The 17,666-nt window shown below is 45.3% G+C and overlaps 1 protein-coding gene across 1 annotated transcript in view; it reads right to left on the reverse strand.

Annotated features, from left to right (window-relative positions):
- GLS2 (glutaminase 2) overlaps nt 1-13,485 on the reverse strand; it is a 30,195-nt gene extending 16,710 nt beyond the window's left edge. The window contains 4 exon segments of the mRNA XM_084837117.1: nt 2,047-2,176; nt 3,704-3,825; nt 11,713-11,812; nt 13,298-13,485. Of these exon segments, the coding sequence (XP_084693243.1) occupies nt 2,047-2,176; nt 3,704-3,825; nt 11,713-11,812; nt 13,298-13,485 (540 nt within the window).
- Between the last annotated feature and the right edge of the window lie 4,181 nt (nt 13,486-17,666).

Raw genomic sequence — 17,666 nt, forward strand, 5'->3', positions numbered from 1 at the left:
GGCATCAGTTCCCCCAAAGGCAGAATCAGCTTTCAGAGCTGTTCCTTGGCAGCCAGCTGCAGACATTCAAATTTGTTTCTCCTGCAGTAGCTACGTTCAAAACTTACAGAACTGTTTCTTGCAGCAATTGGAGATGTGCCATATGTTTTGATAGCTAATGGCCACCAGCCATCAAAGCCCATCAAACTATCAGAGAGCAAACTGTCCATTGGCATCAATGGAGGCCTCCCCACAGATGAAAATGGCAGTTTTCCAGGAGCTTTCTCTCTCTCTCTGTATAGGGTTAAACTCTCCCTCCCCACCCTCCTTGCATCTGTCACTCCTGGGTGTGGGGGCAGCAGCTGTAGCTGCTATTTGCACTTTTAAAACATGCAAGTTAATTGCATCCACACAAAATCACATCTAGTTTGGCCATATTCAAAAGTCTTGAGAGAAGGTCATTTTGCATATCTAGCAACCTAAAGATTAACATGGTGCTGCTCTTGCTGATTAGTCCTACTTCAAGCCACAGTAGAGGAATTGCAAGTTTGAATGTTCCTCTGCATAAAAAGTCCTTTCACAAAGAAAACTAGCACGTTGGGAAATTAGTATGTCAGACGGAACTCTTCTTCTTGACATTCTAGTTTTCTATGTGCAGAGAATGTTTTACTTTCACATTCAAACATGGGATTTCCCTTTCTGTAGCCTGAAATGGTACAGTCCAGTAGGAGCTAACCCACATGATTCTGGTGACTGTGAAGCTTGACTTTTAGGGCCTTTCCACACAACCAGTTTTCAGTGCCACAGATGTGCATTTCTTCACCATTTGTTGCTCACATCGTTTTTACATCTTCCCTCATGGCTCCACTGTGTTTGCATTTTTGCAACACTCAACAATGTTCCACCTGTAGAAATAGGATGCCTCCAAATAATACTTTCTTTCCTTCTGGGATTGTCATGTTGGATGTTGCTGCACATGTGTCTTACCCAGGCACCCAGTGAATATTTTTTGCAACACGATTAGTAACAAAAGCCACAAATTAACCCCACCAAGGGGCCATAGCTCAGTGGCAGAGCACCTGCTTTGTGTGCAAAAGATCCCAGGTTCGATCCCCGGCAACTCCAAGTAGGGCTGGGAAAGGCTCCTGCCTGAATCTCTGGAGAGCCATTGCTGCCAATCAGTGTCGACAATACTGAGCTAGATGGACCAATGATCTGACTCAGTATAAGACAGCTTCCTAGGTTATGCACTCTCCCTGCAGTACAATCCCAGCACACAAGTGCCTGTCTACCATTTTCAAGGGAAAAATAAGGCAACCTTTCCTGCCACCCTTTCTACCATAGCAATGCCTGGTTCTTTTATGAACCTCTTATTTAGCATTGGGGAAGGGCGTTCAAAAACTCCTTGCAGCTATGTGGAAATACACACATCTAGTCAGGAATTTGTTTGTTTTTTAAAGGGGCAGAAGAGAAACATGGGTATCATCCCACGCTGTCTATTATATATGGTTGGTACTTGCAAGAGTAAGTGCTGTTTGTAAACAATGCAATGATGAGCTAAGCCATTTGCAGTGGATGACATTTTGGAATGCCACATAAAACGGCCAGGGGACAATCAATGTTTCACAAACACAGATGATGACAACTTTTATCAGGACCACCTTAAGACATTTCGGTGCTTGGGGTTAGGTATCCAAATTCCAAGTGCCCCCACTGATTTTAAATAAATAAACAAACAAACAAATGGCTATTTGACACCCTTTAATGGTATCAAAATTTGTCACTGTTGTAGGCATAGCTGAGTCTTATACTGAGTCAGATTATTGGTCCATCTAGCTCAGTATTGTCAAAATTTGTCACCTACAACAGTAGCCCACAGAGTGGTAAGGCTAACAGTAAGGCTGGCCAGCCAGCTAGCTAGCCCACCTGCTTTCCTCTCTTCCCCACTCTCTCCTATTCAACCTGAGTGCTTCAGCTGCTGTTCACAGAGGATCTCTTGAAGATGATAGAAGGACTGACTTGCTTTTATTTAGCCTCTATCCCACACTGCTAGTGCTTTCTTTCTACCTTGCCCTCCTGGAGTCCTTTGGTGCTCTCAAAAATTTGCTCCACATGAGTTGTGAACTCCTGGAAGTCAGGGATGACAAATTTCTTCCGGAAGGCCTGAGTCAGCAGGACAATATTGCTGCTCACACACCTGAGGGCAGAAGGGATAGATGAAGTGTTGTACATGGATGTGTATGGTGGAGTAATGTGTTGACAGGAATAGGAAACTGCAACATCTATTTGTAATCTATTAAACAGTGCGCACTTTAATTTCCTTCCTGCTTCTTTGCCCTGGAAAGCAGCTGACTCTACAAAGTTTCCTTTTTTTCTTGCACTTTGAACATCTGTGCCTAAGGAAGTCTGGAAAACGTGCTTCCAGTTCTTTAAGCAATAGCTGCTTTATCACCTACTCAAGCGTACTCTGTTGTTGTTTTTCCATAGATAGCCCCCTGCAATTTGTGACATCCCTACAAGCGAAGCTAAAAGGAAAATACCAGGGCAGTCACCTTTCCCTATAAATGAATTCTACTGACATTTGGGTCAGCATAGGAAGTACCACCCCCCACCCCAGCCAAAAAAAAAACACCATTAGGAAAACACAGGAGGGTTACAAATATAAGACAACGCCATCTAGACACCCCAGCCCCTGAAGTCCTGTGTTTGAGGCAGGATGATTGCAGGATAAAAGCTTCATATGGAAGCACCCAAAGTGTAACTTGCTAAACCGCATGATGATGGGGGAGGGAAATTGTGCTTGCCTATAGAATCATAGAATGGTAGGGTTGGAAGGGGCCTGCAAGGCCATCAAGTCCAACCCCCTGCTCAGTGCAGGAATCCAATCCAGAGCATCCCTGACAGATGGCTGTCCAGCCTCATCTTGAAAGCCTCCAGTGTGGGAGAGCCCACCACCTCCTCAGGCAATTGGTTCCATTGTCGTATTGCTCTAACAGTCAGGAAGTTTTTCCTGATGTTCAGCCGGAATCTGGCTTCCTGTCACTTGAGCCCATTATTCCGTGTCCTGCACTCTGGGATGATCAAGAAGAGATCCTGGCTTCCTCTCTGTGACAACCTTTCAAGTACTTGAAGAGCGCTATCATATCTCCCCTCAGTCTTCTCTTCTCAAGGCTAAACATGCCCAGTTCTTTCAGTCTCTCTTCATAGGACTTTGTTTCCAGTCCCCTGATCATCTTTGTTGCCCTCCTCTGAACCCTGTCCAGTTTGTCTGCATCCTTCTTAAAGTGTGGTGCCCAGAACTGGACACAGTACTCCAGATGAGGCCTAACCAGTGCTGAGTAGAGGGGGACTAGTACTTCCCGGGATTTGGAAGCTATGCTTCTATTAATGCAGCCCAAAACAGCATTCGCCTTTTTTGCAGCCACATCACATTGTTGGCTCATAATCAGCTTGCGATCTGCAGTTCCAAGATCCTTCTCGCTTGTAGTGTTGTTGAGCCACGTATCCCCCATCTTGTAACTGTGCATTTGGTTTCTTTTTCCTAGGTGCAGAACTTGGTATTTATCCCTATTAAATGTCATTCTGTTGTTTTCTGCCCAGCGCTCCAGTCTATCCAGATCACTTTGAATTTTGTTGATGTGCTTTATTAAATAAACATTCCAGCAGCGAAGGGCCATCCTTCGAACCCTACCCCCATCACAATGCACCTTACTGGAATTCCTACCTCCGGAAAAGTTCTCGATTCAGTGTTCCTCCAGAGCTGGCCTCCTGTACTGCCTTCTGCATCAGAGTCATACAGTCACGAAGGCGTGGATCTGATGTCCAAAGGCCAGTGCCTTGCAAGGCCTGAATTAAGAGGAGGAGGACATGGATGAACACATGGGAAGGAGGTTATGAAAGCTGGAACTGCATATTATTTTGGTGGGTGGGTGGGTGTGTAACTTCCAGGCACTGTTTTTCCAGGGGGGACTATGCAGCTACCACTAATCTACCCAGGCAACATTGTCCAAGCAAGTATTTCCACTGTGAGGGAATTATTGTTAGTCAGCACTCAAAACACTACATGGAGTTGCTGGGAAATTGTGGGCATAGCTACATCACAGCCTTAAAATGGTTCCATAGTTATCCCCTCTCCCCGTGGACCCTAAGGAACGGTCATTTTGTGAGGAGAGGTAGGAATCTCCAAGAAAGTATTATTAACACCCATAGCAAACTACATTTCCCAGGATTCTTAACCATGACAGTTAAAGTGGTATAAAACCGTATTATCAGTGAAGCATGACCACCAATTCCTGTCATGCTTCACTGTATGGGGATAGCAATTGTAAAAGTGTCACAGAGGAAGCACCCTTTGGAGGACGCCTAGAGCTTCACAGCAAGTCATGCCACAAGCCCTTTTTCTTTTTTTAATTCCTTTTTATTTGCAATTATAACAACAACAAAAAGGAGAAAGGGCAGGGGGACAAAAAGAGCAATGACAAATGGGGTGGGAGAGCAAAAACATGCCAAAACAGCATTTCCATTCACAATAACCATTCACAACACCATAAATAAAAAGGAAAAAAAAAGATTTTTTTAATATGCCCTTTATCCTTCTGAGTGGCTGTGAGCTCACTAGGTGCTTCTGAGAGCTCCAACTGAATTGGGCGGGGGGGGTGGCCTGAGTACTCCCAGCAGCTGAGTGGGTGGGAAGCTTCATTCTGTTTCCCGCCTCCCAGCTGAGCAGAGCAGAGCAGAGGAAGCTGCTCCAGCTGGTCCAGGGACTACAGAAGCAGGCAAGCTCCCAGAGAGCGAGTGGACAGGGGGAGCAAACAGGAGTTGGCCAGGGGAGTTGCAGTGGTTGAAGAGACAAAGGAGACAGAGGCTAAGAGGTAAGTGGTCTGCAGGAAGCCCAGGGGGCTGCCCTTTATCCTTCTGAGTGGCTGTGAGCTCACCAGGTGCTTCTGAGAGCTCCAACTGAATTGGGCGGGGGGGGGGTGGCCTGAGTACTCCCAGCAGCTGAGTGGGTGGGAAGCTTCATTCTGTTTCCCGCCTCCCAGCTGAGCAGAGCAGAGCAGAGCAGAGGAAGCTGCTCCAGCTGGTCCAGGGACTACAGAAGCAGGCAAGCTCCCAGGGAGTGAGCAAACAGGAGTTGGCCAGGGGAGTTGCAGTGGTAGAAGAGACAAAGGAGACAAAGGAGACAGAGGCTAAGAGGTAAGTGGTCTGCAGGAAGCCCAGGGGGCTGCCCTTTATCCTTCTGAGTGGCTGTGAGCTCACCAGGTGCTTCTGAGAGCTCCAACTGAATTGGGCGGGGGGTGGCCTGAGTACTCCCAGCAGCTGAGTGGGCGGGAAGCTTCGGTCTGTTTCGTGCCTCCCAGCTGAGCAGAGCAGAACAGAGCAGAGCAGAGCAAGCTGCTCCAGCTGGTCCAGGGACTACAGAAGCAAGCAAGCTCCCAGAGAGCGAGCGACCAGAGCAAGCAAACAGGAGGAACAAACAGGAGTTGGCCAGGGGAGTTCAGCAGGGGAGGTCAAGGGGGAGGCCCCTAACATTTTTTTCTTTTTTAACTAACTTTTTTTCATTTATTTGTCTTGTAACACACACTTCCACACCAGTGGGACTCTGCTTTTAACCTCTACTGAGTAGAGGAGCAGGCACAGGCTAGTCTAGAACAATCACAAAGCTAGACACAAAAGGGAAAAGAGGCAATGGAAGGACAAGACTCTCCAGTGGTGGTGACCTGCAAGGTATGTGCAATGTTGGTTTTCTTGCCTGAGAACAACATGGCCTACACCTGCAACAAGTGCAAGTTGATCACGCTGCTGGAAGAAAAAGTGGACTGGAGCGGCAACTGTCGACCCTCTGGGAAATAAGAGAACACGAAGAGTTCTTGGACAGAATGGGGGAACTACAGCAGCAAAGGGAAGACCAGAAGCTTGAAGAGCAACAGCAAGATGAGGCAGAAGTGGGAAATGCTGCGGAGAAGAAAAATGGAGAAGAGGATACTCCTTGGAAAGGGGTGACAGTTAGGAGAAGAAGAACTAGACGCCACTCTGCATCAGTGGAAGCAGTGGAGCTGTGGAACCGATTCCAGGTACGTGCGGATGAGACTGGAGGACAGCCTGCAGAGGAAGAATCACAGGGGAACCTACATGAGTGTGAAGGGCTCCTTGGAGGCCTCTCTCAGTCTAATCCAGTAGCCAAGTCCAGACACAGACAAATGGATTCTTTTCAAAGCTTTATTCCTCTTTTACAACTTAACAACTCTACTGTTAGCAACTAGATATGAGCAGCAGAGTACCTATGCCCTACGTTGGAACAGTTGGTCCCTGTTTGAAAGGGAATTACTGGCAGACCCCTGAACTTAAGGACTAGGGAGAGTCCCTCCCCTTTTCCCTTGGATCCTCTGGGCGCAGCCGTTGTTTGCACGCCAACCGGGCACTACGCCTCCTTTCTGCGCCCTCCATTTGGCGCCGCTCTCTGTGTCGGCGTCACACGTCCATCAAGTCTGCTTCCCGCGCTCTGTCACTCCCAGGACTGCTATCTAAGCTAGGAATGCTGGTGGGAGGAATCTCTGTCAGCTGTTGGCCCTGGGAAAGAGGAGCGCGCTCCTCTCCCAGGAGCGACTCCTCTTCCTCAGAATCAGAACTACTCTGGGATTCTATGGGCTCAGTGTCCACCCTGACAATGAGAGTGAGCAAGAGGCTGAAGGTCAGTCAAACAGAGGCGATGAAACCCAGGCCTACAACAAGAAGAAGAGTGGTAGTAGTGAGAGACTCCTTGCTGCGTGGGATTGAGACCCAAGTATGTTGCGAAGACCTGTGGACTTGCCAGGTATGTTGTCTCCCGGGAGGACGGATTAGAGACATGACTGAAAGGTTGCCTGCACTCATAAAGCCCACTGACAGGTATCCTTTTCTTCTCATCCATGTGGGAACAAATGATACCGCCAAGCAGAGCTATGAAGAAATCATGTCAGACTTTGAAGCTTTGGGAAGGAAACTCAAGAACTTTGCGGCCCAGATAGTTTTCTCATTCATCCTTCCAGTAGTTAGAAGAGGGATAGAAAGGGAATGAAAAATACTCCGGGTGAATGACTGGCTACAAAGGTGGTGTTGATGAGAGAGATTTGGATTCTGGGATCACAGGCTATACTTCCTGGAAGATGGGCTGTTGGCAAGGGACAGGTTGCACCTCACAAAGGATGGGAAGGATGTGTTTGGCCACAGCATGAAGAACTTCATCAGGAGGGCTTTAAACTGAATCCTACGGGGAAGGGAGATGTAAAGTTGGGGGTAACAATGGATGTGGGTGCATGCATTGCAACGGAGAGAACAGCTCTAATAGCGCCCAATAATAGTCTTTAGACACATGTAGGAAGAAAGCCAGACTATGAAGCACATGGTCTTTGATGTCTATATACTAATGCCCAGAGTATGAGAAACAAACAGAACGAACTTGAACTCTTAATACAGGAGGGAAATTATGACCTGATAGGTATAACTGAGACTTGGTGGGATGACTCTCATGACTGGGATACAGCAATTGAAGGATGTAACTTGGTCAAAAAGAACAGGAAGAACAGAAAGGGAGGTGGGGTTGCACTGTATGTGAAAAATACATATCTCTGCACAGAAATACAGGAGGATGAGCTTGGTAGCCCCATCGAGAGCATCTGGATCAAAATAAATGGAGCAAAGAATAAAAGGAACCTGGTGGTCGGAGTCTACTACCGGCCACCCAATCAAGGAGAAGATGAGGATGAAACTTTTGAAAAACAAATAGCCAATGTTTTAAGGAAGCATGATGTAGTAGTAATGGGGTACTTCAGTTACCCCGATATTTGTTGGGAGACAAATTCTGCAAAACATGGCCCCTCCAGGAAATTCCTGACTTGTGTGGCGGATAACTTCCTCCTACAGAAAGTAGAGGAAGGAACTAGAGGATCGGCTATCCTTGACTTGATCCTAACCAACAGAGATGACTTAGTGGATCAAGTAGCAGTTACAGGAACTCTGGGGGAAAGCGACCATGTTGTACTTGAGTTCTTGGTTCTAAGGGAAGCAAAAGCCGAGTGTAGTCAAACGCATACCCTGGATTTTAGGAAAGCTGATTTTAATAAACTCAGAACAATGATCAGTAAGGTCCCATGGCAAGTGACTCTAACGAGAAAAGGAGTCCAAGATGGGTGGGAGCTTTTAAAAAAGGAAATTCTCAAGGCACAATCACAAGCAATTCCAACAAGAAGAAAAGGTGGAAGACAACAGAAGAAGCCAATGTGGCTTCACAAAAAGCTTAGAGATGACCTGAAAACAAAAAAGGACACATATACGAAGTGGAAAGAAGGCCAAGTAACAAAGGAAGTGTACAGGCAGGTAGCCCAGAATTGCAGGGATGGCGTCAGGAAGGCTAAAGCTGAGAACGAGCTGAGGTTAGTGAGGGATGCTAAAAACAACAAAATGGCTTTCTTCAGCTACGTGCATAGTAAAAGGCAGAGGAAAGAAATGGTTGTTCAGCTCTTAAATAAGGACGGCAGAACGATAACAAATGACAAAGAAAAGGCAGAGGTGCTCAATTCCTACTTTGGCTCAGTCTTCTCCCAAAAGAGGGTCTATGACCCTCCTGGCAAAGGCGAAGTACAGGCTGAAGGGGCAGGATTGCAGCTTGAGATTGATAGGCATATGGTGAAGGAACACCTAATTACTTTGAATGAGTTCAAATCTCCAGGGCCAGATGAGCTGCACTCTAGAGGAATAAAGGAACTGGCAGAAGAGCACTCAGAACCGCTGTCTATTATCTTTGAGAAATCATGGAGGACGGGTGAAGTACCAGATGACTGGAGGAGGGCTAATGTGGTCCCTATCTTCAAAAAGGGTAAAAAGGAGGAACCTGGGAACTACAGACCAGTCAGTCTGGCATCAATCCCTGGGGAAATTCTGGAGCAGATGATAAAGCAATCCATCTGTAAGCACCTTGAAAACAATGCAGTGATTACTCCAAGCCAACATGGATTTGTCAAGAACAAGTCCTGCCAGACGAATCTGATCTCATTTTTTGATCAAGTCACCTCCCTTGTGGACCCTGGGAATGCCATAGACATAATATACCTCGACTTCAGCAAAGCTTTCGACAAAGTGCCCCATGATATCCTGATGAGCAAACTAGCTCAAAGTGGGCTAGGTGAAACAACGATCCGGTGGATCCACAGTTGGCTACAGAATCGGACTCGAGTGCTTATCAATGGGACCTTCTCAAACTAGGGAGAGGTAACGAGTGGGGTACCGCAGGGCTCAGTCCTGGGCCCAGTGCTCTTCAACATTGTTATTAATGACTTGGAGGAGGAGGTGCAGGGAATGCTGATCAAATTTGCAGATGACACAAAACTGGACGGGATAGCTAATACTTTGGAAGACAGAAACAAAATTCAAAGTGATCTGGATAGACTGGAGCTCTGGGCAGAAAACAACAGAATGACATTTAATAGGGATAAATGCCAAGTTCTGCACCTAGGAAAAAGAAACCAAACGCACATTTACAAGATGGCGGATACATGGCTCAACAACACTACAAGTGAGAAGGATCTTGGAATTGTTGTTGATCACAAGCTGAATATGAGCCAACAATGTGATGTGGCTGCAAAAAAGGCGAATGCTATTTTGGGCTGCATTAATAGAAGCATAGCTTCCAAATCCCGGGAAGTACTAGTCCCCCTCTACTCAGCACTGGTTAGGCCTCATCTGGAGTACTGTGTCCAGTTCTAGGTGCCACACTTTAAGAAGGATGCAGACAAACTGGAGAGGGTTCAGAGGAGGGCAACAAAGATGATCAGGGGACTGGAAACAAAGCCCTATGAAGAGAGACTGAAAGAACTGAGCATGTTTAGCCTTGAGAAGAGAAGACTGAGGGGAGATATGATAGCGCTCTTCAAGTACTTGAAAGGGTGTTGCAGAGAGGAAGGCCAGGATCTCTCCTTGATCATCCCAGAGTGCAGGACACGGAATAATGGGCTCAAGTTACAGGAAGCCAGATTCTGGCTGAACATCAGGAAAAACTTCCTGACTGTTAGAGCAATACGACAATGGAACCAATTACCTGGGGAGGTGGTGGGCTCTCCCACACTGGAGGCGTTCAAGACGAGGCTGGACAGCCATCTGTCAGGGATGCTCTGACTTGGATTCCTGCATCGAGCAGGGGGTTGGACTCGATGGCCTTGTAGGCCCCTTCCAACCCTACTATTCTATGATTCTATGATTTGACACTTCTGTTTCATATATACACATTAATATAAGCAGTCCCTATATCTAAATAAGTATCCAGATGAAATTGATGATTGTGTGTTATATGTCTGAATGCAGCAAGAGCAGTAAGATCTTCAGACCACAGAATGATAGGTGGTGGGTATTTATCATTCCAAGCTCGAAGTACGAGGCTCTTTGCAATCATAAGGGCTCTCAAAGTCCACTTTTGCTGTCTATCTGTTAATCCTCACATCACAGGAACCTAATTTAAAAGTGCATGAACTTCCACAATTATTACAGATTTTTCAAGAACAAAATCCACATGAACAAAGACTTCCAACCAGAAAGAATCCACCACAGGTCATCCCCACATCATGTGCCTCACTTGTCCACATTACTTCACCAGCATCTAGCAGAGCTAGCCAGCTTCTTCTTAACAAGCCACTGCGGTGTGCAACATACCCCAACCATCATTTTTTGTTGAATCAGCCTCAATTTCAAATCTACAGAAATAGTAGATATGGAAGCTAGGGCAACTTTCCATTGGTCAGGCTGTATAGAGCATTCCAAGTCCTTCTTCCATTTCTCTCTGTCATTCCGCACATCTACTTTACTACACTCCAAAAGATATCTATAAACATCTATTGTAGTAGGCTTAGCTTTCTGTAAAGAACCAGTTAATTCCTCCAACAATATAGGAGGTGCTTCTTTTACTTATCTTCACCATTTTGAATGTCCCTGCCATTTCAAATTATGCTTTCTGGGGTTTCTCCCCCTTCGGCTTCAGCAGTTTAAACATCCATTACAAATCCTCTCTTCCAGCAAACTGCTAACTAATAATTGGTTGAAACTATCACAGCCACATACAGAGACATTTCAGGCACGTGGCTTACTATGTGGAACTCTACCCATATAGTCACATTTCAAGTGGTCACCAGTTGTGGGCAGCTCCATGTATGAACAAGGTCTGAGAGGGGGTGCTTCCAGATGAGGCTTCTATTGTGACATCACCCTGCCCCATTCACGGAATGTTCTGCAAGGTCCAGACATCGTTGTCTTCCACTTGTAACCCTCCTGTGTTTTTTCACCGCTTCTTCCGTCTTTTTCCTTACAGCAGAAAACCCGTTAAGGAGAAAAAGACAGAGCAGCTGCACAATGCCTCCTGATCGGTAGTGCTAGGAGCCCTCCATCTGGAAATACCCAATATCATCTTCCATTTGTAACCCTCCAATCTTTTTTCTTACCACAGAAAATCTGTTAAGGAGAAAACAACAGAATGACTGCACAATGTTCTTTGATTGGTAGTGTTCGTAACCAATTGTCTGGAAGGGGCTGTTTTATGATTCCCACACCTGACTTAAAGGGATATTTGGCTGAATGTAAAAGGTTATATTGCAAACGAGAAAGGCATTTGAAGTGACATCAATAACTCTTTCATGCCAAGCAATAGTGGGTTCTGCAAGCCAAGAAGCCCACCCCCACCCCACCCCTAGGGCTGTTGGTAGGAGAGCTTCTTACACTGGTGAATTTATGAACAGAAATGCATTCCTGTCCCTCAGCGACTGTGTAGAAGAGCAGGTCACCAAGACGCGATAGCATCCCATTTTCTGACAGATCCCTGGGGAGAGATGAGGATCACCATAGAGAACAGTTGATGTTTCATTGCTTCACTTGTGCTGCCCCACCCACCCCACAACTGCCGCCTGAGGTAACTGCCTCACTCTGCCTACCTTGTCTTTAGTGGTATTCTACTTCTTAACTCACCAGTACCAAATCCCTGATCGAAGTGAAGATAAGTCACAGTACCTTCACTTTAAAGTACTTTACTGAGTAAAGTAATATCTTGGCAGTTTTGCATTGTCTAAATCTTTCTCCACAACACACACTGTGAGGTAAAGGACTATGCAGCGGGCCAACAGTGAGAACTCAGTCACTAACCAATACATGCCCATGACACTCATGTATCTATATTCCAAATGGCATATCAGACCATTTGGAAGCCCAAAGCTTACTTTACAGTGCAGAGGCATATAAACTTCAGGTCCTTATTCAGGCTGTTCATCTGCTCAGTGTCAAATGAAGAATCTAGGAATAAGGAACTGGGAAATAAGAGCCAATAGCAGCCTTGTACATCAAATGGCAAGGGAGGTACCATCCTTCCCACCAACAGCAAATTGCTGTTTTTGTGTTGGCACAAAATGGAGAAAATGTGTGTTTCTATCCCCGGCTTTACACTATCTGGAAAAAGGATTAGTCATTTTAGTAATCATTTTGCATTCTTTGCGTGGTGGAACAGCCATCTAGGAATGACAGATATTTTCTGCCTTAGAATAATTTTATTCCCAAAGTATCACAAATCAATTTTTGTCCCACAAAGTAACAACAAAAAAGCCTAATCCCCCTCCCCTTCCTTTGCATTCCAGGTTGAATGCAATTCTGCTGTTATGGGAATATCTGCTGGGAGCAGCATCAGAACCTGTCCTCAGACTGAAATGGGTGGAGGGAGATAGTTAGCATCTTAAGGTGTCTCATAATGGGGAGAGTCATCAATGCTAACAGTGTGGAGCAAGAAAACAACAAATGTCAAGGGACACTAACTGAATGAGAGCGACTGGTTTAATGTATGTTCCTGAAAGTTTGAAACCCTCCTGGCATCTTCTTTTCTCTGCCTCTGCACAGACAGAAAACTCTTGAGTGTGGAAGGCATAGGTAGTGCAAAACCCTAAGTGTGTCATAATTCAAAATCATGATGCTCCACTCTCTGTGTGTGCAGGTTTTATTTTCACTGCACCTCCTTTGACTTACCAATTCACTTAAAAATGGTAAGATTTGCTGGCTGGTTATGCAAAGAAATAATGGATGTCAGATTGACTAGTCGTGTACTCACTGGAACAAGTATCACCTGCGCCTGTAACATGTGCAGTGTTCACTGCTGCTAACAAAGGGTTGCATTGTAGAGAAAGGCCATGAATTGTGGGAGGGGGGCTTAAAGTGATCTACACAATTCACAGTTCCTGGGTGAACCGAATCCCCACATGGACATGGTTACTGATGCACATCACCACACCACAGTGATATGACACATGGCTCATGCATCCCTTACTGGTCTGTCTGCTGCTGCTGGTGACGGCCATTCAGCACTGCTGCTGCCTCTCTGCCTTGAGCGGAGTAGCTGGCTTTGCCAATGCCCAAGGCAAGTACCATCTCCAAATGGTGTCCTGCCCCTCTTCTCCACTGGCCCTGAATTCCATGAGGCTGCAGAACTCCTGGCACAATCCTGATGGAGTGCATGGCTGCAGACAATGTGTCTTCTTTTAAGGCTCAGGGGCTTGAGGGCGTCTGAAACCAGCAGGAGAGAGCAGTGGAGATGCGGGAGGCGGGGGCGAGTAACAAGGATGCAGCCTTTTGGCCCTTTAAAAGCAGAGCCTCAGACGGTCGGGAGGAGTGACAAGGCGGGGAGTGGGGAAAGGGTGAGGCACAGCGACCCTAGCCTAGCAGCAAAAGAAAAAAAGGGAACAAAACCAATGGGGAAGGGAGGGTGGGTCTTTGTATGCTCTCCCAGTTTGTTCCTCTCGGTGAGTCATAAGGAGATGCAGACGGTGCTTTATTGTGATCCAGCCTTCCCCAACCTGGCGCCCTCCAGGTGTGGGAGTTGTAGCCCTCCAGCTGTGTTGCACTACAAGTTGGAGAAGGCTGCTTCGGCTTTGAGAGGCATCTGAGTTTCTCAATCTGCGTCCGTGAGAACACACTTTAAAAAACACTCTCTGGTTGAGTGAATATGGAATAATATGGAATCATTCTGGTCACTGACACAGATGAGAATCACTATTCTGTTCAGAAACATGGGGGCGGGAGAATGGCACACTTTAAAACTTTAAAATTGCCCCTTAATCACTGTTTAATCATCCTGCTTGTGTTTTCAAGAGGGTAATTATAGGGTTGTTAACTTGGTTTCTGGCAGGGATCCTTTGCAGTAAACATACCAAAATGTAGCTGATGAAGCTTTATCTACCATTTTAAAAACTACATACGGGAATAGCTTCCTCTGTAAAATTTCTGAGTCTTAAGCATTTAGCCTGTTACCAGGCATACTTGATAGTTAAGAGTGTGCTAAAGTAATTCAATAAATGTATGGTTCATTTTAGAATATTCTTCTTCAGGTAGCTAATTATTTCTTATACGGCAGAACCTGTGGTCATCCAGATGTTGTTGGACTATGGCTCCCACAACCCCTGGCCATTAGCTATGCTGGCTGGGGCTGAAGTCCAACAACATCTGGAAGGCTACAGGTTCCCCACTGCTGTTATATGGAGTCTTTCTATACTTCAGGACAAGTCTTTTGAGCAATCACCTTGCCTCATTCCCAGGACTTTATGTGGGGCCGGGGAGGGGTGATCCAGACAATATTATCTTCATTTGTAACCGTCTCATGTTTTCCCACCATTTCTTCCATCTTTGTTTATTTCCACAAAAAAAATCTGTTAAGGAGGAGACTGAATAGCTGCACGTCTTTTGATTGGTGGCACTAACAGCCATCTGTCTGGAAGCACCACTCGTTCTTAGCTCTTTCCCCTGAATTAAACTCATGAACTGGGAATACTAAAACATCCACTCCATCGTTCTACTGGGCCAAAACCCAATTTTTCTTCATTGCTTTCCAGTGAAGTATGTGTTACAATTTCCTAGAATCCAATGGAATTTCTCCCTTTATTTTGGAAGAGAAAAGAGGCCAGGGGGAGGGGAAGGAAATAATTCCTTTCAATTTCCAATATACCGCAGGCAGAGAGGCCGATGTGGCCTCACATTGGGGCCTGCTTTCTTAGGGCGACTTATCATATTGCATTTTTAAGCACATATTCTCTAAAAACTTAATGCGCAATGCAGACAAATATGTATTTTGAAAGTCATAAATATTGACGTGCAATGGGCTGGGGTTCCTTTTAAAAAAGTATATGTCTTTTTAAAACGAAGCAAAACCCATAGTTGGTTCTAATGAAACTCTCCTTAGGGCACAATCCTATCCATGTTTAGACAGAAAAAAAGTCCTGCAACTCCCAGCAAGGCTGGCTGTGGAATGCTGGGAGTTGTAAGACTTATTTCTGTCTAAACATGCATAGGATTGCACCCTTACTGTGCTTGCATTGAAAAGGAAGCTCCATCTGAGTGGTGTCATGTGGCACCAACTTAAATTAGCTGTCCTGTTTAAGAGACATATTCCGCATCTGGAAACTCAGCTGATTTACGTGGCAGACAGCGAAACCTGTGGGTAATTTAGTAAAATCCAACCTAGGCCAATACTTTGCAATGGCCATTCAAAAGTCTTTTCTGTCTGGCCGGTCGGGGGCCACTCTCTAAAGACATGTAATCACTATTTGTTTAATGCAGGGATGGGGAGTATTTTCTATGTGAAGCCTTGACAGAAAAAAAAATGTTCCCCATCTTTGCATTAAACCAATGGTGATTCCATGTAGGGCAGCATTCCCTTCTGTGGGGAGGATAAATCTGCATGCTGACAGTTGGCGAGGCCAAAACCCAGTGGGCTGCTGGGAAAGGGACCGATCACTCTTGCCAGATGTCTGAACTGATCACTTGCCGGCTTTTGAACCTAGGGCCAGAGGAATCCCTCACCCACCCACCCTTGACTCTCCAGTTTAATACGTAGCAATTCAGTATGGGTGCCTCCAGACAGAGGGCTCCTCATGCTACCAATCAGAAGGTATTGCGCAGCTTGTTCATCTTTTTTTCCTTAATGGGGTTTCTGCATTAAGAAAAAAGATGAAAGACGCAGTGAGGGACGAGTGGGACATGTCATCATCTGGACACTACCATCCCAGTAACATTTTGTGAATGAGGCAAGAGAATGGTGCAATAAAAGCCTCATCTAGAAGTACCCTGGGAAAGGGAGTCCAGTCCCCCATTCCCACATATCATTTGCTTAAATGTGAGATTCCTGGAAGACTGGTTCCAGTTTATCCTTATTTCTACAGTTTCCTAACTTCCTTCAGTCCTGCGTAGGCTGCAAACCTATCCATGCACACAGGCCAATCCTATGCAGAGTTCGGTGTGCCTCAGCCCACTGAAAATCACTGGGTTTAGGAGCACCTAACTCTGCATAGGATTAGGCTGCTAGTTGGCATTCAGCCTCACTGAACTCAGTCGGATTGCTTCTGAGTAAACATCTGTAGGAACAGGCTGCAAGGGAATGTTTCAGTCATCTAGGTGCCAGTCACATCTCCATCCTCCAACTGGCTGCTCTTGATTTCTGGATGACTTGGAAGCACATGCTTTCATTATTTGTTGAAATTTATAACTCAGGCTCTTATGAAGGGTTAGTGTGAATATTTCCTTATACATCACAACAACCTAGAGGTAGGTCAGTACTAGGGCATTACAGATGAATTCTTTTTTGAAAGAAGACACTGCATTTTTAACTCTTCAGTTGTGGTAAAACCAACAAGGAGACTTGTGGTACCTTAAAGATTCACAGATTTATGATGGCATAAGCTTTTGAGGATAGACAATGAGTCCTGAAGTAGTAGGATGTTGTGTACTACTGAAGGCTGTAGGCATGAGGGTAATAATTTTTGAATGCTCCCCATGTAAAAAATCCTCTGCAAGAAGAAAGATTCTAGCCCAAGCCTCTTGCCACTGTGCTAGTTTTCTACTTGCAGGGAGATGCTTGTTTAAAAAACAAAAACAAATAAACAGAAAAACCCAGAAGCATTAAAAAATGTGATTCCCCACCTTCAGTCTGACATGTTGCAGTTTATCATTCTATCATCTCTGTCTAAAATCATCTAATTGTTCTGCTTGTGTCGATCTAGGCTACGATCCTTTTTTCCTGCAGGTCATACGTCTATTGCAGGAAAATCAGCCAAAGATATTGTGACAACTGGTCACAATAATGGAGGGAGTGGGAGTAAACCACCCTGAGATCTTAATCATGTAGGATGGGATGCAAATATTTTAAATAAATAAAATAAACAGATCACTTTCTGAAACCACTTGGATTAGATTTTTTTTTTTTTAACTCATGCTTTTAAGTCATTAGCTACAAGGATTATGTTTAGACATCCCACTAGGTGGCAATAGTTCTCGTCCTTCCCAACAGAATCAACATTTTTCCGCAAAGAGATTTCTCAGGGGAATAATCAGCTTAGACCATTGTTCATACACAAACTCATAATTCCAGGTACTGAACAGAAAGTAAGAATGGGAGTCCTTTTATAGATGTTGCTTTCTCATGATACTCATGAGGACTAGAAACTTCCTCCTTAAAAAACAAAACAGATTCTCTGTCTTTTTGGAGAGAAGATAGTGCCAATAAATTCTGCGATTGATACCCAATAGCTTAGTTCTATGCAGAGTTAGGCCTGCTTACGCCTATTGATTTCAACAGGCTTAGTATGGCTAACTCTGCATAGGATCAGGCTGCACATTACATACTGTGTGGCCTTGCACATTTTTAAACA

The sequence above is a fragment of the Heloderma suspectum genome, chromosome 2, assembly GCF_057233095.1.
Source record: "Heloderma suspectum isolate Gila_16-S chromosome 2, 16-S_ref, whole genome shotgun sequence".
NCBI lineage: Eukaryota > Metazoa > Chordata > Lepidosauria > Squamata > Helodermatidae > Heloderma > Heloderma suspectum.